The sequence below is a fragment of the Ahaetulla prasina genome, chromosome 12, assembly GCF_028640845.1.
Source record: "Ahaetulla prasina isolate Xishuangbanna chromosome 12, ASM2864084v1, whole genome shotgun sequence".
In the NCBI taxonomy this organism is placed as follows: domain Eukaryota; kingdom Metazoa; phylum Chordata; class Lepidosauria; order Squamata; family Colubridae; genus Ahaetulla; species Ahaetulla prasina.
The window spans coordinates 14,289,386-14,305,080 of record NC_080550.1 but is presented as its reverse complement, the minus strand read 5'-3'; the positions used below and the strand labels follow the sequence as shown (position 1 = coordinate 14,305,080).

General features: G+C 40.5%; 1 protein-coding gene across 2 annotated transcripts in view; it reads left to right on the top strand.

Moving 5' to 3' along the window:
* CDH5 (cadherin 5) overlaps positions 1-15,695 on the top strand; it is a 45,613-nt gene that overhangs the window by 15,249 nt on the left and 14,669 nt on the right. For both annotated transcript variants that reach the window (XM_058155161.1, XM_058155162.1), the window contains 6 exons: positions 1,399-1,627; positions 8,223-8,511; positions 9,683-9,799; positions 11,785-11,952; positions 12,475-12,662; positions 14,394-14,647. In XM_058155161.1, the coding sequence (XP_058011144.1) occupies positions 1,427-1,627; positions 8,223-8,511; positions 9,683-9,799; positions 11,785-11,952; positions 12,475-12,662; positions 14,394-14,647 (1,217 nt within the window). In that variant the 5' untranslated portion in view covers positions 1,399-1,426. The remainder of the gene's footprint in view (positions 1-1,398; positions 1,628-8,222; positions 8,512-9,682; positions 9,800-11,784; positions 11,953-12,474; positions 12,663-14,393; positions 14,648-15,695) is intronic.

Sequence of the window (15,695 nt, the reverse complement as noted above, 5' to 3'; positions counted from 1 at the left end):
TTTGGTTTTCAAAAAGAGCATTCGGTTTCAGGGATCTGCATGTCTAAAAACGACAGCAAAAATTCACTATTCACTAATTAAACCTTGAACTTCATTTTTTTTAACCTGCTATTAGAAAACAGCTTGTGAGTAACAGCCCTAAGCGCCTGAAAACATTCTTATATGAAAACACCAAATAAATATCTAATGAATCGTCTGCCTTATACTATAGGGCCGTGATGGAGAACCTATGGCACATATGCCACAGGTGGCACACAGAGCCATATTGGTGGGCATGCGAGCGTTGCCCAAGCTCAGCTACAGTGTGCATGTGCTTGCTGGCCAGTTGATTTTCAGGCCTTCTGGGCCCATAGGTTGTTTCCAGCCTCCGGAGGGCCTGGGGGGGTGGGGAAGGCCCGTTTTTCGCTGTCCCCAGGTTCCAGAGGCTTTCTAAAAGTCTGGGGAGGGCGAAAATGGCCTTTCCCACTCCCTCAGAGGCCCTCGGGAGGCTGGAAACAGCCCGTTTGTCAACTTCCGGTGGGACTGGGAAGTTCCAGGGCACATGTGCAGGGGGGGGCAGGGTGCATTGAGTTATGGGTGTGGCCACACATGCACGCTCCCCCCCCCCTACAGTCCCCCCATTTTTGGCACGTGGCAGCAAAAAAGTTAGCCATCACTGCTATAGGGTTTTCTTTTCAGCAGGTGAAAAGAAAACCCTATTTTTTACGCCATGATGTAAAAAAGATGTTGAGACTCTAGAAAGAGGGCAGAGAAGAGCAACAAAGATGATTAGGGGACTGGAGGCTAAAACATATGAAGAACGGTTGCAGGAACTGGGTATGTCTAGTTTAATAAAAAGAAGGACTAGGGGAGACATGATAGCTGTGTTCCAATATCTCAGGGGTTGCCACAAAGAAGAGGGAGTTGGGCTGTTCTCAAAGCACCTGAGGGCAGGACAAGAAGCAATGGGTGGAAACTGATCAAAGAAAGAAGCAACTTAGAACTAAGGAGAAATTTCCTGACAGTTAGAATAATTAATAAGTGGAACGACTTGCCTTCAGAAGTTGTGAATGCTCCAACACTGGAATTTTTTAAGAAAATGTTGGATAACCATCTGACTGAGATGGTGTAGGGTTTCCTGCCTGGGGTGGGGGTTGGACTAGAAGGCCTCCAAGGTCCCTTCCAACTCTGTTGTTATGTTATGTTATGTTAAGGTAGAGCATCTGTCTAACCTTCTCTGCTAAGTAGGATTGGACCTGGTTAGCACTGGGGTGACAGACCATCAAAGAATCCCAAGTCTATAGGCTAAACTGGGAAGTTCAAAAAGAACAGCCTGTACCAAAAATTTTTGTGTGCTGTTATCAAGAAAATGTTGTGCCCATGTAGTCACCAGATGGTTTTTGACTTCTTCAAACACAGGCGTTTCCAAGATCATTGAACGACAAAGATGGCGAGCTGCTCTTACTTCCTCCTCCTCCTCCTCCTCCTCGCTTTCTTGATCCTGGTGTCTTCTGGTGTGCATGGAGACCATATCTCGAAGTCAAACGTAAACGATGACTTGCATAAGCGAATGAAAAGAGAATGGATCTGGAATAAAATGCATATTCCTGAAGAGCAGAACGGGACTTTGCCCCATCATGTTGGAAAGGTATGCATGGATTTGGTAATGGTCAATTAAGAGTCAACCACCCAAGAGGTACCACAAGCAAATTCCTTGCATGGAGAAGGACTTTCGCTTTCCACTTGCCCAGCAAAGCCCATTAGGCAGTGATGTAATAGTAACCTGTTGTGCCTCGTCCGCTTTCCCCGCAGCCGGGGCCTTCTTATCTGCTTCCGAACGCTGAGGAATGTCCTAGCATGCCTCCCGGCCCCAGCCCTGGCTCCATGCCCAGACAGGCTGAGGAAGAAGAAGCGCCTCCAGACCCCAGCCCTGGCTCTATGCCCAGGCAAATGGAGCAACTAGACTCCTCCCCCTCCCCCACAGCATGTGAGCCTGAGGAAGGTCAATTACCAACAGCTGCAGACTGGGGTGACCCTCGCTTCAGGAGAATTGATAAGCGGCGTCAACAGAAGGAAGGGAGGGGCAGACTGGGATAAGTGCTGAGTCATGGAGCCACACCCCATGGCCTATATAAAGGATCTGCTTTCTGGCATTCTCTGAGTCAGGCAAAGTCTACCTTGGATTGCTGAAGTCACTTCCTGGTCTCCTGCCTGCCTTGAGAACTTTGCTAGGACTTTGGCAGAGCTGCAGAGGCACGCCTGATTCGGATTTCCCTGACCCGGCCGTCAGCCGAGGAGTGGGACATGACAGTAACCTATCTACAGTGGTGGGATTCAAATAATTTAACAACAGGTTCTTTGACCTAATGACCAGCTGAGTAGGTGTGGCTCGGTGGTCATGTGACCATGTGGCCAACTCAACGTCACACACATCAATGGGTGTTTCGTCTTAGCTATTATAATGTAATAAGGATTAACCAGAGAGGCAGTTTCTGTAAGCAGGGCGATATAGATTAGGCTAGAAACAATACCAGAATGTTTCGGTTCCTTAAAGGATTAGCCCTGTAAAGTGGGGGAAAAAACAAAATAAGACTTGTTCCAACAACCGATTCTCCGAACTGCTTAGAAAGTTAACAACCGGTTCTCCCGAATAGGTGCGAACTGCCTATCTACCTTTTGCACAACTGAACACTGGCTTCATTTCCTGATGTTCTGAGATGCAGGCAGCAAATCTTTGGGAGCCTGGTTATCGCGAAATCTGATGTCCCATGAAACTTCTGGAAGGCCCATTTCAATCATCACCATTGTCGGAGGGAACCAGATTTTTAGTGTGGGATGTCCATGTTCTTCTTTGCAATTGGAAAGCCATGACCCCTTTATTCACGGGTGGGGTTCAAAAATTTGAGCAACCGGTTCTCAGCCCGTGGCTATGGTGGCCGTGGCCTACTCGGCCTCTTGCACCATAGCAGAGGGGGTGTTTTCGCCCTTCCCAGGCTCTGGAGGCTTTCCTCGAGCCTCCAGGAGGGTGAAAACGGCCTTCCCCGGGCTCTGGAGGCCCACTGGAGGTCAGAAACGAGCCTGTTTCTGGACTTCTGGAACTTGCCTGTTTTTCGCCCTCCCAAAGCCTCCATGCGGGCCCTGCACTTACCTGGCATCAAAAACGGGCCACATGGAGACTCCTGGGAGCAGTGGGGTGGGCGGGGCAGGGCAGGGCCAGCCAGTCCTTGCAACTACCAGTTCAGTGAACCAGATGTAAAATTAGCATTCGGTTTACCCGAACCGGTCTGAACCGGCTGAATCCCACCCCTGCCTTTATTGAAAAGAACTAGGTGGTGGATGATGGGGTAGGAGAAAAACTCCTCTTTCAAAAGACCCTGTGAAACTCCTGCCAATCCAAATAGATGACCCCAGGCTACATGGTTGAATTATCTGGTGGGCAAGGAGTCTTAATAATTTTAAGTATGCTTTGTTTCTGCTGGAAACTTCCCTAAGTAAACATTTTTGTTCAAGCCATGAACACGCCTCTTTTTTTTATATACTTTTTCCAGTTTTGTAACATGTGACATTTTCACCCCATGAGTGGCCTCTTAGTAAATTCTGAATGCACTCAGTTCTGAGAACCGATCAAAAAAGTGCCAAGACATTAGGTATAAGTGCCTTTCTTGGAAGATCCAATAACAAAAGTACCCCCCAAAAAAAAGGCACTTGGAAGAAGACGGAAGGAATCAGAGGTGGGTTTCAGCAGGTTCTGACCAGGTCTGGAGAACTGGTAGTGGAAATTTTGAGTAGTTCAGAGAACCAGGAGTAAAAATTCTGACTGGCCCCGCCCCCATCTATTCTCTGCCTTCCAAATCCCAGCTGATCGGGAAGAAATGGAGATTTTGCAGTAACCTTCCCCTGGAGTGAGGTGGGAATGGAGATTTTACAGTATCTTTCCCTTGCCACACCCACCAAGCCACGCCCACCAAGCCACACCACGCCCACAAAACTGGTAGTAAAAAAAATGAAACCCACCACTGAAAGGAATTCACTGCAGTCTACACAGCTGACTTAATTTAGCTGATAACCCTTATTCCAAGTGCCCATCTAGCAGTGGTGGGATTCAGCCAGTTCGCACCACTTCGGGAGAACCGGTTGTTAACTTTCTGAGCAATTTGATAAACTGGTTGTTGGAAGAAATCATTAGGGCAGAGAACCGGTTGTTAAATTACTTGAATCCCACCACTGCCATCTAGGCACTACTTCTGACCTCAAAAGATCTCACCTCTTTGTCTCAGCAATCTGACATATCCCAGAAAAAGCAGAAAGAAAGAAAAACATGCATGCAGCCATTAAAAACCAGCTAAACAAAACCTTTCGCTAGCTAGGATGGTTTGCAGGGCACAGAGTAAGCCTCAAAAGCCCCATCGTAAAATAGATATTTCTGCATCTCTTAAATCTCATAGGGACCCTGAAGGGAACTCCATTTTCAAGATAAATAAGATAATGTTATTAATTTTGGACCAAGATTTGAATATACTATTTGTATTATATTCAACCAATTTTATATTAAACTTTTTGTACAAAACTTTATAAGCTTTATAGAACTATATAGGAGTAGTAACAGTAATGTTATGTACTGTATTATTTACTGATTTAACTAAGCACAGTACAGATGTAGAAGAAATTAGTAGTTGAAACAATATTATATTTCCATTCATCATACCTTTAAATTAAAAGATCCATAATTTATAATCATAATCTCCAAACATTTAAATGAATTTACTTTTTGTATGAAAAAGAAGCATTTTGGTGCCTTTTATTTAAAGGTTTCTTTTTGAACTCAAACTGTGGTTTCAAAGTTTACGAACCTTTGTGAATCACCAATGTTTCTGCATAAATTTGACCTAAAATATGATGTGTTCTTCACACAAGTCAAAAAGCTAGATAAAGGGAATCCAATGAAACGAATGATTCCAAAACATTAAATTTGTTCATTGATTTATTTATTTATTTTTATTTTTTTTTTTGCAAAAATTTTTTATTTTTCCATAATAATTCCCACAATTTGACCGGTGTACAATACAATCACTTATCCAACAATCAGTCCTATACTCAAATTATACTCAGTCAGGGCTGCTCGACTGCCACTCCCCCCTTTAATCCTTTCTTCCCTTCTCATCCTTCTTAAACTTCCCCCACCACCTTCTCCTCGCTTTCCTACTTCCCCTCCTCTTTCCCACTTCTCACTACCATCCTTTCTAACCCTCTATCTCCTTCTTCTCCTCCTCCTATCCTTTCTTCTCCCTTCCTTCTTTCCTCCCTACCCACCTACCTACCTACTTTCTTCCTTCTTTACTCCTCTTTCCTTACCCTTTCCCTTCGGGAGTGTTTGCCGAGCAGTCCCGACATTACACCATTCCAACTTGTTTAATTCTACCATTATTCCTGTACAATGGCAACCAATCAATTTATAGTCTTCCCTTCCCGCATCCTTCCCCGAGACTTCCCAGAACAGAATACAGGGTATTGTAACTAACAAACATAATCTAAAATATAACATAAAACATATTCCATTTCACACCATCACACTATCAATTCCTTCTTTCTTAAACTAATACATAATAATTCCTAACTTCACTCAAAAACTAATTGATATTTTTAATCTGATACTTATTTTGAATATAATCAATCCACTTCCTCCATTCCAATATATATTTTCTTGTGTACAGTCTTTCAAGTAGGCAGAAATTTTGCCATTTCTGCTAAATTTGATACTTTACTAATCCATTCTCCAATTGTAGGTAAGTCTTCTTTCTTCCAATATTGTGCAATCAATAATCTTGCAGCAGTTATTAAATTCAGAATCAGTTTTGTCTCTATAACAGTGCAATCTGAGATTATTCCTAATAAAAGAACTGTGGAACAAACTTGATCTTCTTTTTCAAAATGTTCTGCATAATCCACCATATTTTTAATCCAAAAGGCTTTAACTTTTTTGCAAGTCCACCATATATGATAATAGGTAGCATCCTCACAATCACATCTCCAACATTTTGCTTTCACATTTGGATACATACATGACAGTTTTTTAGGATCTAAATGCCATCTATAAAACATTTTATAAAAATTTTCTCTTAAATTTTGTGCTTGCATGAATTTAACATTCCTCACCCAAATTTTTCCCATGTTTCTAACATTATAGGTTGTTGAAAATTTTGTGCCCATTTTACCATACAATCTTTAACCAACTCCATTTCTGAATCAATTTCAACCAATACATTATATAATCTCTTTATATGCTGTTGACCTTGATCTTTTATTTGTTTTACCAGATTATCATCACTTTGCCTTATACCAATTTTCTGATCTATTTTCCATCTAGATTGCAATTGTCCATACTGGAACCATGTATAATTTCTTCCTTCATCCCTCAATTTCTCCCTAGATTTCAACTGTAATTCCGCTTTTTCCATAGTCAAAAGCTCTTTGTAAGTGATAACTTCCATTTTTTGTAATATATTTATATTCTCTATCATATGTCTGGGGATGGTCCATATTGGTATCTTTCCATCTAACTTATATTGATATTTTTTCCAAATCCTCAACAACGCACTTCTGACCATATTATTCTTAAATGTCTTATCAATTTTCTTGTCATATATTACATATGCCATCCATATAACAAACCATAACCTTCTATATTCAAAATCCTTTCCTCTGTTAAATTAATCCAATCAGAAATTAAAGTTAAAACAACTGCATCATAGTACAATTTCAAATTAGGCATTTTAAACCCCTCTTTCCTAACGTCTTGCATTATTTTTAACTTTATCCTCGGTTTTTACCCTTCCATACAAATTTATTAATCCTTTTGCCATTCTTGTAAATTTGCATCTTTCTTCAAAATTGGAATCATTTGAAACAAAAATAAAAATCTAGGCAAAACATTCATTTTATAGCTGCCACTCTTCCCAACAATGATAATTGTAACTTCTTCCATTTCTCCATTTCTTTAATTACTTTTCCCCACAATACCTCATAATTGTTTTATATAATTTTACATTCGATGCTGTAATGTATACTCCTAAGTATTTAACCTTTTAACTACTTCATATCCAGTTATTCTTTCTAATTCTTCCTCTGATGTGTATTCATATTTTTAATTATCATTTTGTCTTCTGTTGATTCACTTTAAACCCAGATACCTTACTATACTGATCAATTGTCTCCATCAAATATACAGCTGAATGTATTGGTTGAGATAAAGAAACAACCAAATCATCTGCAAACGCTCTTAATTTATAATCTTGATTTTTAATTCTAATTCCTTTTATTCGATCTAAACCACGTATCTTACTCAATAATATTTCCAAAGTTAGAATGAATAATAATGGTGACAAGGGACATCCTTGTCTAGTCCCTTTCTCAATCTTGAAAGATTCTGTTAATCCACCATTTACTATTATTTGAGCTGTTTGCTTTTGATATATAGCCTTAATTGCTTGAATAAAATAATCCCCAAATTGCATTTTTTCTATTACTTTAAACAAAAACTGCCAATCCAATCTATCAAAAGCTTTTTCGGCATCCAAAAAGAGGAATGCTGCTGAAACCTGGCTGTTTCCTTCCAAATATTCAAGTAAATTGATTTATTGAGGGGAAATTATCCGCATTTGAGCCAAGATCTAAGAATTTTCTGGAAAACAGAGAAAGGTTAGGTAGAACATAGATGCCAGAAATATTCCTCTAGAGAGGAATATCTCTAGAAACTCACAATCAAAAAAGTACACAGAAAACTGAGATGCTGTAACGTGAGGTGGAACCAGGGGTGAAACTCAACATGTTCTGACAGGTTCTAGAGAACCAATAGTGGAAATTTTGAGTATTTCGGAAAACCAGCAAATACCACCTCTGGCTGGCCCCAGAGTGGGGTGGAAATGGAGATTTTGCAATATCCTTCTCCCAAGAGTGGGGAGGGAATGGGGATTGTGCAGTATCCTTCCCCTTGAGTGGGGAGGGAATGGGGATTGTGCAGTATCCTTCCCCTGCCACGCCCACCAAGCCACGCCCACAGAACCAGGAGTAAAAAAAATTGAATCCCATCACTGGGTGGAACTATGAAATTCTCAGACCGTGAGATGGGCGTCAAATAAATTTAATAAAAATAATGAACTGTTAAAGAATAACAATGGTGGTACTGATTTTTTTTTATCCTATCCCATCTGTTAGAAGTGATTTTCTCACACACTTATGCATTCTAGATCACCTCAACGATCAAGAATCGCAATGCCAAATACGTCCTTGAAGGGGAAGGTGCTGGGACTTTGTTCAGAGTCGATGAATTTACTGGAGATGTCTCTGTGAGTGAAACGCTGGACCGAGAGAAGAAAGCGGAATATGAACTCACAGCCCTGATTTACAATCGTCTTACCAATCAACAGTTGGAGGACCCGTCCAAATTCCGTATCATTGTTCATGACATTAATGACAATGCCCCAGTATTTGTCCAAAAGGTGTTTAATGGTTCGGTGGTAGAAATGTCACCACTAGGTAAGCTTATTACTCCTCATTTTTAAGCTTATTACTCCTCATTACTCCTCATAAACTGTTTCAACTCCTACCCTCAAAACGATGCTATAGAGCACTGCACACCAGAACAACTAGACACAAGAACAGTTTTTCCCCAAAGGCCATCACTCTGCTAAACAAATAATTCCCTCAACACTGTCAAACTATTTACTAAATCTGCACTACTATTAATCTTCTCATCATTCCCATCACCAATCTCTTTCCACTTATGATTGTATGACTGTAACTTTGTTGCTGGCAATCCTTATGATTTATATTGATATATTGACCATCAATTGTGTTGTAAATGTTGTACCTTGATGAACGTATCTTTTCTTTTATGTACACTAAGAGCATATGCACCAAGACAAATTCCTTGTGTGTCCAATCACACTTGGCCAATAAAAATTCTATTCTATTCTATTCTATTCTATTTTGGAACCCGATTGTCTAAAATCTCACATCACGTCACTGAATTAATCCTTTAGTGAGAAAACAATCTGAAACCCTTGCTTTGCTTCTTAATGCTCAATACAGATCAATGGTGGGTTTCAAAAAATTTTACTACCGGTTCTGTGGGTATGGCTTGGTGGGCGTGGCATGGCTTGGTGGGCATGGCAGGGGAAGGATACTGCAAAATCCCCATTTCCTCCCAATCAGCTGGGACTTGGGAGAGGGAAAATAGAATGGGGCCGCGGCCAGTCAGAATTTTTACTACCAGTTCTTCGAACTACGCAAAATTTCCGCTACCGGTTCTCCAGAACTGGTCAGAACCTGCTGAAACCCACCTCTGATACAGATACAAGTTAAAGCTTTTTGTCTGGACTTGTTTGTGGACCACAGTAAAATACATGGGAAAATTCCATTGCCAATGAAAATTAAACGAGAATTAGGGTTAGGAACAAGGCTAGTTAAGGTTAGGTTGTCTTACAGAAGGAATTCAGAGAGCAAAATGGAGATTGCCATATTAAAAGTCTCTAATATATTCATGCCATGATCTAGAATTAAGGGGAGAAGATCTGAGGGAAACGTCTCTCATCACTGTATGTCTATTTTCATGGCTAATTTCCTCAGCCCTCTGTTGACACATTTCAAACCAGTCAAATATACTTGTTATTTTTCATTCTCTCTCTTCCTCTCTTCCTCTTTTTAGGAACATCTGTCACCAAAGTGACAGCTGTGGATGCTGATGACCCAACCCTTCATGGTCATGCAGATGTTTTCTACGAAGTTACTGATGGCAAAAACTACTTCAGAATAGACAACTCAGGTATAGGATCTACCGTATAAATAAAATTTGTACAAGAACAAGCAAACACAACTGTCCATTATATTTTCTGCCCTATCAAAGAACAAAATGGCATCTATTCTCTTTTCCATGTAAAAGAGATTGCTTAGTAAGCCTGTGATTATTTTAAATTATGAATTAACTCACTCATAGCAGGCTGAGGTACACTTCAGGTCTGACCGAGGAGGTAAATTCCTTGTCATATCTGAAGTGACTAGCCATATTTGCTGTCAGGGTTCTGACGGATGCCCTAATTAAATCATAAGCCTGGAGCCAAGCTCCAAAAGAAATCCAGTTATTTATTAGGAGCTTCATGTCGGCACTTCCCAAGTGAAGCCAACTCTGACTCTACATAATTTACGCTCCAATTATGCCCCCCCCAGGGTGTGTCATCAATCACATTCACCAACAGAGCAATTTTGTGGGATCTACAGGTCACTCCCCTCCAGCTGCTGTAGGTAACCCTGGGATACAGCCTTGAGAGAGATAAGCTTGGAATGTGCATCTGTCTTTGGCTGCCATGCCCCCAGACCTATGGCAGCTTGAAAGCAGGCTAGGGATGCTTTGTGAGTTGACATTTGCATTCTAAGTCCTGGAAACCTATTTATGCTTTTCAAGATTTTTTAGTAGTCTATCCCTTTTAAATGCATAGGATAATAGGCTTCTATAAACCCAAAAAGTCCTCTAAACTTTTGTTCACTGAAAGTTAAAATTGATTCTGGGAGATTTTTAACTAAAAAACTGCTGGACAAAATGTCCCAAAGGTGCTTTTTCCAAAAGACAAGTGGACTTTATGGGTGTTTTCTTTGAAAATGTTTTGCTTCTCTTCAGTTCGGAGAAACATGACTTGGATCATTGAGACTCTTCATGGATGGATGGACAAAATATTTTTAATAAGTATATTCTAAGTCAAAGAACTATAAGAATTTTCTTAAAAGAACTGACTAGTTGTTGTTCCGGCAACAAGCACCAATAAAACCTAGATGTTTTTTAAAGCTTTTGAGTAAGTCCTGTCATCAGTGTCAATTTTTAGTGACCTTGTGAATAGACTCTCTGCAAAGTATCTGCCTTCAACTTGGCCTTTTTGTTCTTTCAGTGATGCCTTCATTATTAAGTCCAACCATTTAGCTGCTGCCCATCCCCTTCCTCCTTTTCTTTCAATCCTTCAAAGTATTTTGGATTTCTCAAAGGAAGTGGAACTTCTCGTGATATGTCAAAAATATGACAGTAATTGCCCAGCCATTAGTACTCCGTGTGAGAAGCCCAGCTTGATTTAGTCTATGATCCATTGGTTTGTTTTCCAGGTTGACCATAAATCTTCTCCAACATCAAAGTTCAAATGGATCTTTCTATTTTTTTTTAGATAGATAGATAGATAGATAGATAGATAGATAGATAGATAGATAGATAGATAGATAGATAGATAGGAGAGATAGCAATAGAAAGAGAGAGAGAGAGATAAATAAAATAAATAAAATAAGAGAGAGAGAAATAAAATAAAATAAATAAAGTTTGATAAATAAATAGATGAGAGATGAGGGAGATGAGATAGAGATAGAGATAGATGAGAGAGCAACATGAGAGATGAGAGAGAAGAGAGAGAAGGAGAGAGAGGGATGAGAGAGAGGGATGAGATAGAGATAGAGATAGATGAGAGAGCAACATGAGAGATGAGAGAGAGAAGAGAAGGAGAGAGAGAGAAGAGAGAGAGAAGGAAAGATGAGAGAGAAAGAGAGAGAGAAGAGAGAGAGAAGGAGAGAGAGAGAGACTGTATATTTCTAACCAGTTTCATCCAAGTCCAACTTTCATATATATAGGACATCACAGGAGCAACCATTGCCTGAAGAATTTTAATCTTTTTGCTTTGTTATTTTAACCATCAGCACTCAAAATTAAACCCTGTTGGGGGAAAAAACAGTGGAAGTGACAATATAAACTAATGTTTGTGTTTTATTTTTATTTTAAAGGAACCATTTACACAGCTGTGCCTGACTTGGATAGAGAACAAAAAGCTACTTATACCATTCGGGTAAAAGCGAGGGACGGCAAGGGTCTACATGCTGAAGAATTGGGCACTGCTACTGTCATCATTAAATTAATTGACATCAACGACAATTTTCCAACATTTAAGCAAAGTGAGTTTTGCAAAGTCAAAGGGCTGAATCTAAAAACGCTTTATCTTTATTTCTGCAGACTCCAATTAACATATCACATAAAAATGCAATGCTTTGTTATTGCTGAGGAACTGAGGTTTTGGAATGTTTTCTTTGGGATAGTTCAGACACTGTAATCCACAGACAGTGCCGCAGTGGTGAAATCCAAATTTTTTTACTACTGGTTCTATGGGTGTGGCTTGATGGGCATGGCAGGGGAAGGATACTGTAAAAACCCCATTCCCACCCCACTCCAGGGGAAGGATACTGTAAAATCTCCATTCCCACCCCACTCTGGGGCCAGCCAGAGGTGGTATTTGTCGATTCTCCGAACTACTCAAAATTTCCGTTGTCGGTTCTCCAGAACCTGTCAGAACCTGCTGGATTTCACCCCTTCAGTGTGGATTGGAAAAATGCAAGTAATCTCTCCCGTTACATTTATCCCTTCTTCATCATGGAAAGCTTTATCTGAAATATCGGGGGTTTGGGGAACATCTTTTTCAGAAAATTTCACTTTCGAAGTCCCTGAAAACGTCAGTTTGACCGGTGAAGTCGGTAGATTAAAAGTAGAGGACATCGATGAACCACAAAACAGGGATACCAAGTACAGCTTTCGCCAAGGGAATTACCAAGACACCTTTAAAATTATACCAAATCGCTACACAAATGAAGGAGTAATTCAACCAACAAAGGTATTTTTTTTGAAACTCAATTGATTTCGTGTCTTGGGCTATTTATACATTTCCAGTTAGAATTAGGTCTACCTGAAATAGTAAATTGAAGAAAACATACTATGGAATACATGATATTTGGAATGCATATTCTAGGGGGTGGTGGAAAGTAACATTCAAACATTATTACCAGTGGTGGTATTCAGCCGTTTCTCTCCGGTTCGGGAAAACTGATAGCAGCGGTTGTGGGAGGCTCTGCCCGCCTGCCCGAATGTCATCAAATCCCGTTTTGATGCTCTGCACATCCGCGCACGCTCACATTTGTGAACTGGTAATGAAAACAAGTGAATACCACTCCTGATTATTACTATTATTATTAATGCTGTTTAGCTATTACAGAATTAGTAAATATGTAAGTGGGATGAGTAGCTATATCAATTTAATAAATAAGACTAAAAAATAATCTCTATCTATTACTAAAACTCTTGTTTTTCATGACCTTTAACTGCACGAAACGGTGCATTACAGGACAATAATTTTTGAACCAAAGTATCTTAAATGGGATAATTTATAGAATCCATCGTCAAATTTCCTGAGGGAATGAAACCTGGAGAAGTTGTGGCTGCATCGGCAGTACTGCCAGCTGCTGCACTGCTGGATTGCTGCTGTGGTCACATGATCTACATTTTCAATGTTCTATGAAAATTTTCCAGATAATCTCACAATTCTTTATGCTGGCCTTCATCCAGCAGCCCCTTTCCCACCTGCAGGCCAGGGCAGAGCAAGGCAAGGCAGGGCAAGGGCAAGGCAGGGGTGAAATCTACTTACCTTCCTTACCAGTTTGGAAGTGCATGTGACGCCTGCGCAGGTGCGCTTCACTAATGCGCACGTGTGTATGTCACATGCACATGCAGACCCTCTGCACATGCGCAAAACCTTTCTGCGCATGCGCAGAGGGTACAAAACACATTACTTCCTGGTTAAAATTAGGAAGCAATGACAGCTGGGCGGGTAGGCGGAGCCTCGCACCACGATTGCTACTGGTTCTCTGAACCACCCACCAAGATTGCTACCAGATCGGGCGATCCAGTCCGAATTGGGAGCATTTCACCCCTGGGGCAAGGGTAAGGGCAAAGGCAAGGGATAGGGAGGGAGGGAGGGAGGGAGGGAGGGAGGGAGGGAGGGAGGGAGGGAGGGAGGAAGGAAGGAAGGAAGGAAGGAAGGAAGGAAGGAAGGAAGGAAGGAAGGAAGGAAGGATGGATTTGCAATGCTCCCTGCCAGATTCTAACAAAAAACTCAATGGGGAAGCCAGCAGGAAATCAGAAGTCATTCCCGCTCCAGCCACTTTTTTATCTGCCCTTGGTGATTCTGTTTCTCTGAATGAAATATCTATGAAATAATTAGTTAACTAGAGCACAGGTTGTCTAGTATCAATTAAAACCGCTGGAAGCAGGTAGCCCCTGAGTACAAAGTAGGTCCTTGCAAGATTATCTCTTGCAAGGGAGTTCCAAATAACAGAGACCGCTATGCCAAGGTAGAAGCGTTCAGTTATATTTGTCTATTTTCAATCCAAATTTCATTTAAAAAGGAATTGAATTGAATTGTCTGAGCTGATGTCACATGCTTGAAGGAGCGTAACTCAAAAAGTCTCATCTCAAAAAAGTTGTTCCCCACCCAAAGAAAAAAAACGCGATACTAGCCAATCAGTTTTTATTGACTTTATGAACTGAACATGTGTACTTTTTCATTTAGCTCTTGGACTTTGAAAAGATACCTGAATACAGGTTTGTGGTTGAAGCGACTGACGCCAATATCAATTATGCCTATGCTGCACGGAAGGGTCTCGAGAACCTTGCAAGAGTAATTATCAAAGTTATCGATGTCGACGAACCCCCGGTTTTCACCCAGCCTTCCTATACATTCACTGTCCAAGAAGAAGGTGCCACAAAGATATCCATTGGATGCGTTTCCGCAAGTGACCCTGATAAAGCCAGGCGGAAAATAAGGTAATGGAAAGTTAACTGACCGCATCCTAAAAGTATCTTCTGAATATAAAAAAATGATAATAATAAGCATAGAGAATTCACTGCCCTAATGTGGCATTCAAGTACATTTAACATGCTTCTCTTTTTATTTAATGCCAAAAAGCGGCTCCTGTAACCTTGCCAATTGTCAAGGTTACAGGAAGTTTGGGGAAGAAAATGTATTGTCTTCTCCCTTCCTGCTTTATTCCTAAGGAGACCCACTACCCTGATGGCTCAATTTGCATTTGGAAAAGAATTCTCTCCATTGCCTCCAAACCAAAGTTACAAACAGGCTTTGTGTGGGAGAACAGCAGGGAGAGGCAGGAGGCAGAGTTAAGTGCATCATCAGCTTAAAGTCATTACGATCCCACAAACTTTCTAAGTCCAGCCCCTCTTGAATTCCATTGACAATTACCTGGTGCAAATTTATAGAATAGAATAGAATAGAATAGAATAGAATAGAATAGAATAGAATAGAATAGAATAGAATAGAATAGAATAGAATAGAAAATGTGGAGTGGAGTGGAGTGGAGTGGAATGGAATGGAATGGAATGGAATAGAGTAGAGTAGAGTAGAGTAGGGTAGGGTAGGGTAGGGTAGGGTAGGGTAGGGTAGGGTAGGATAGGATAGGATAGGATAGGATAGGATAGGATAGGATAGGATAGGATAGGATAGAATTCTTTATTGGCCAAATGTGATTGTACACACAAGGAATTTGTCTTTGTCTCAGTGTACATAAAAGAAAAGATACATTCATCAAGAATTATAAGGTACAACACTTAATGATAGTCATAGGGGACAAATAAATACTCAACTTTAGTTGACTAAATTCTAATATATGGGCTTGAAGCAATCAATCTTACAAATTGCAACTTAAGATATGGTCCTGATCCGTTGTGCCTGACTTAATGTCAACTGAAGTTCAGTACCAAATTAGTGCCTGATAAGAGTCAACAGAATTCCAGAAGGGTTGGACTCAGTCTATTTGTGGGATTGTAAGAACTCTAAGCTGATGGTGCATTTAACTCC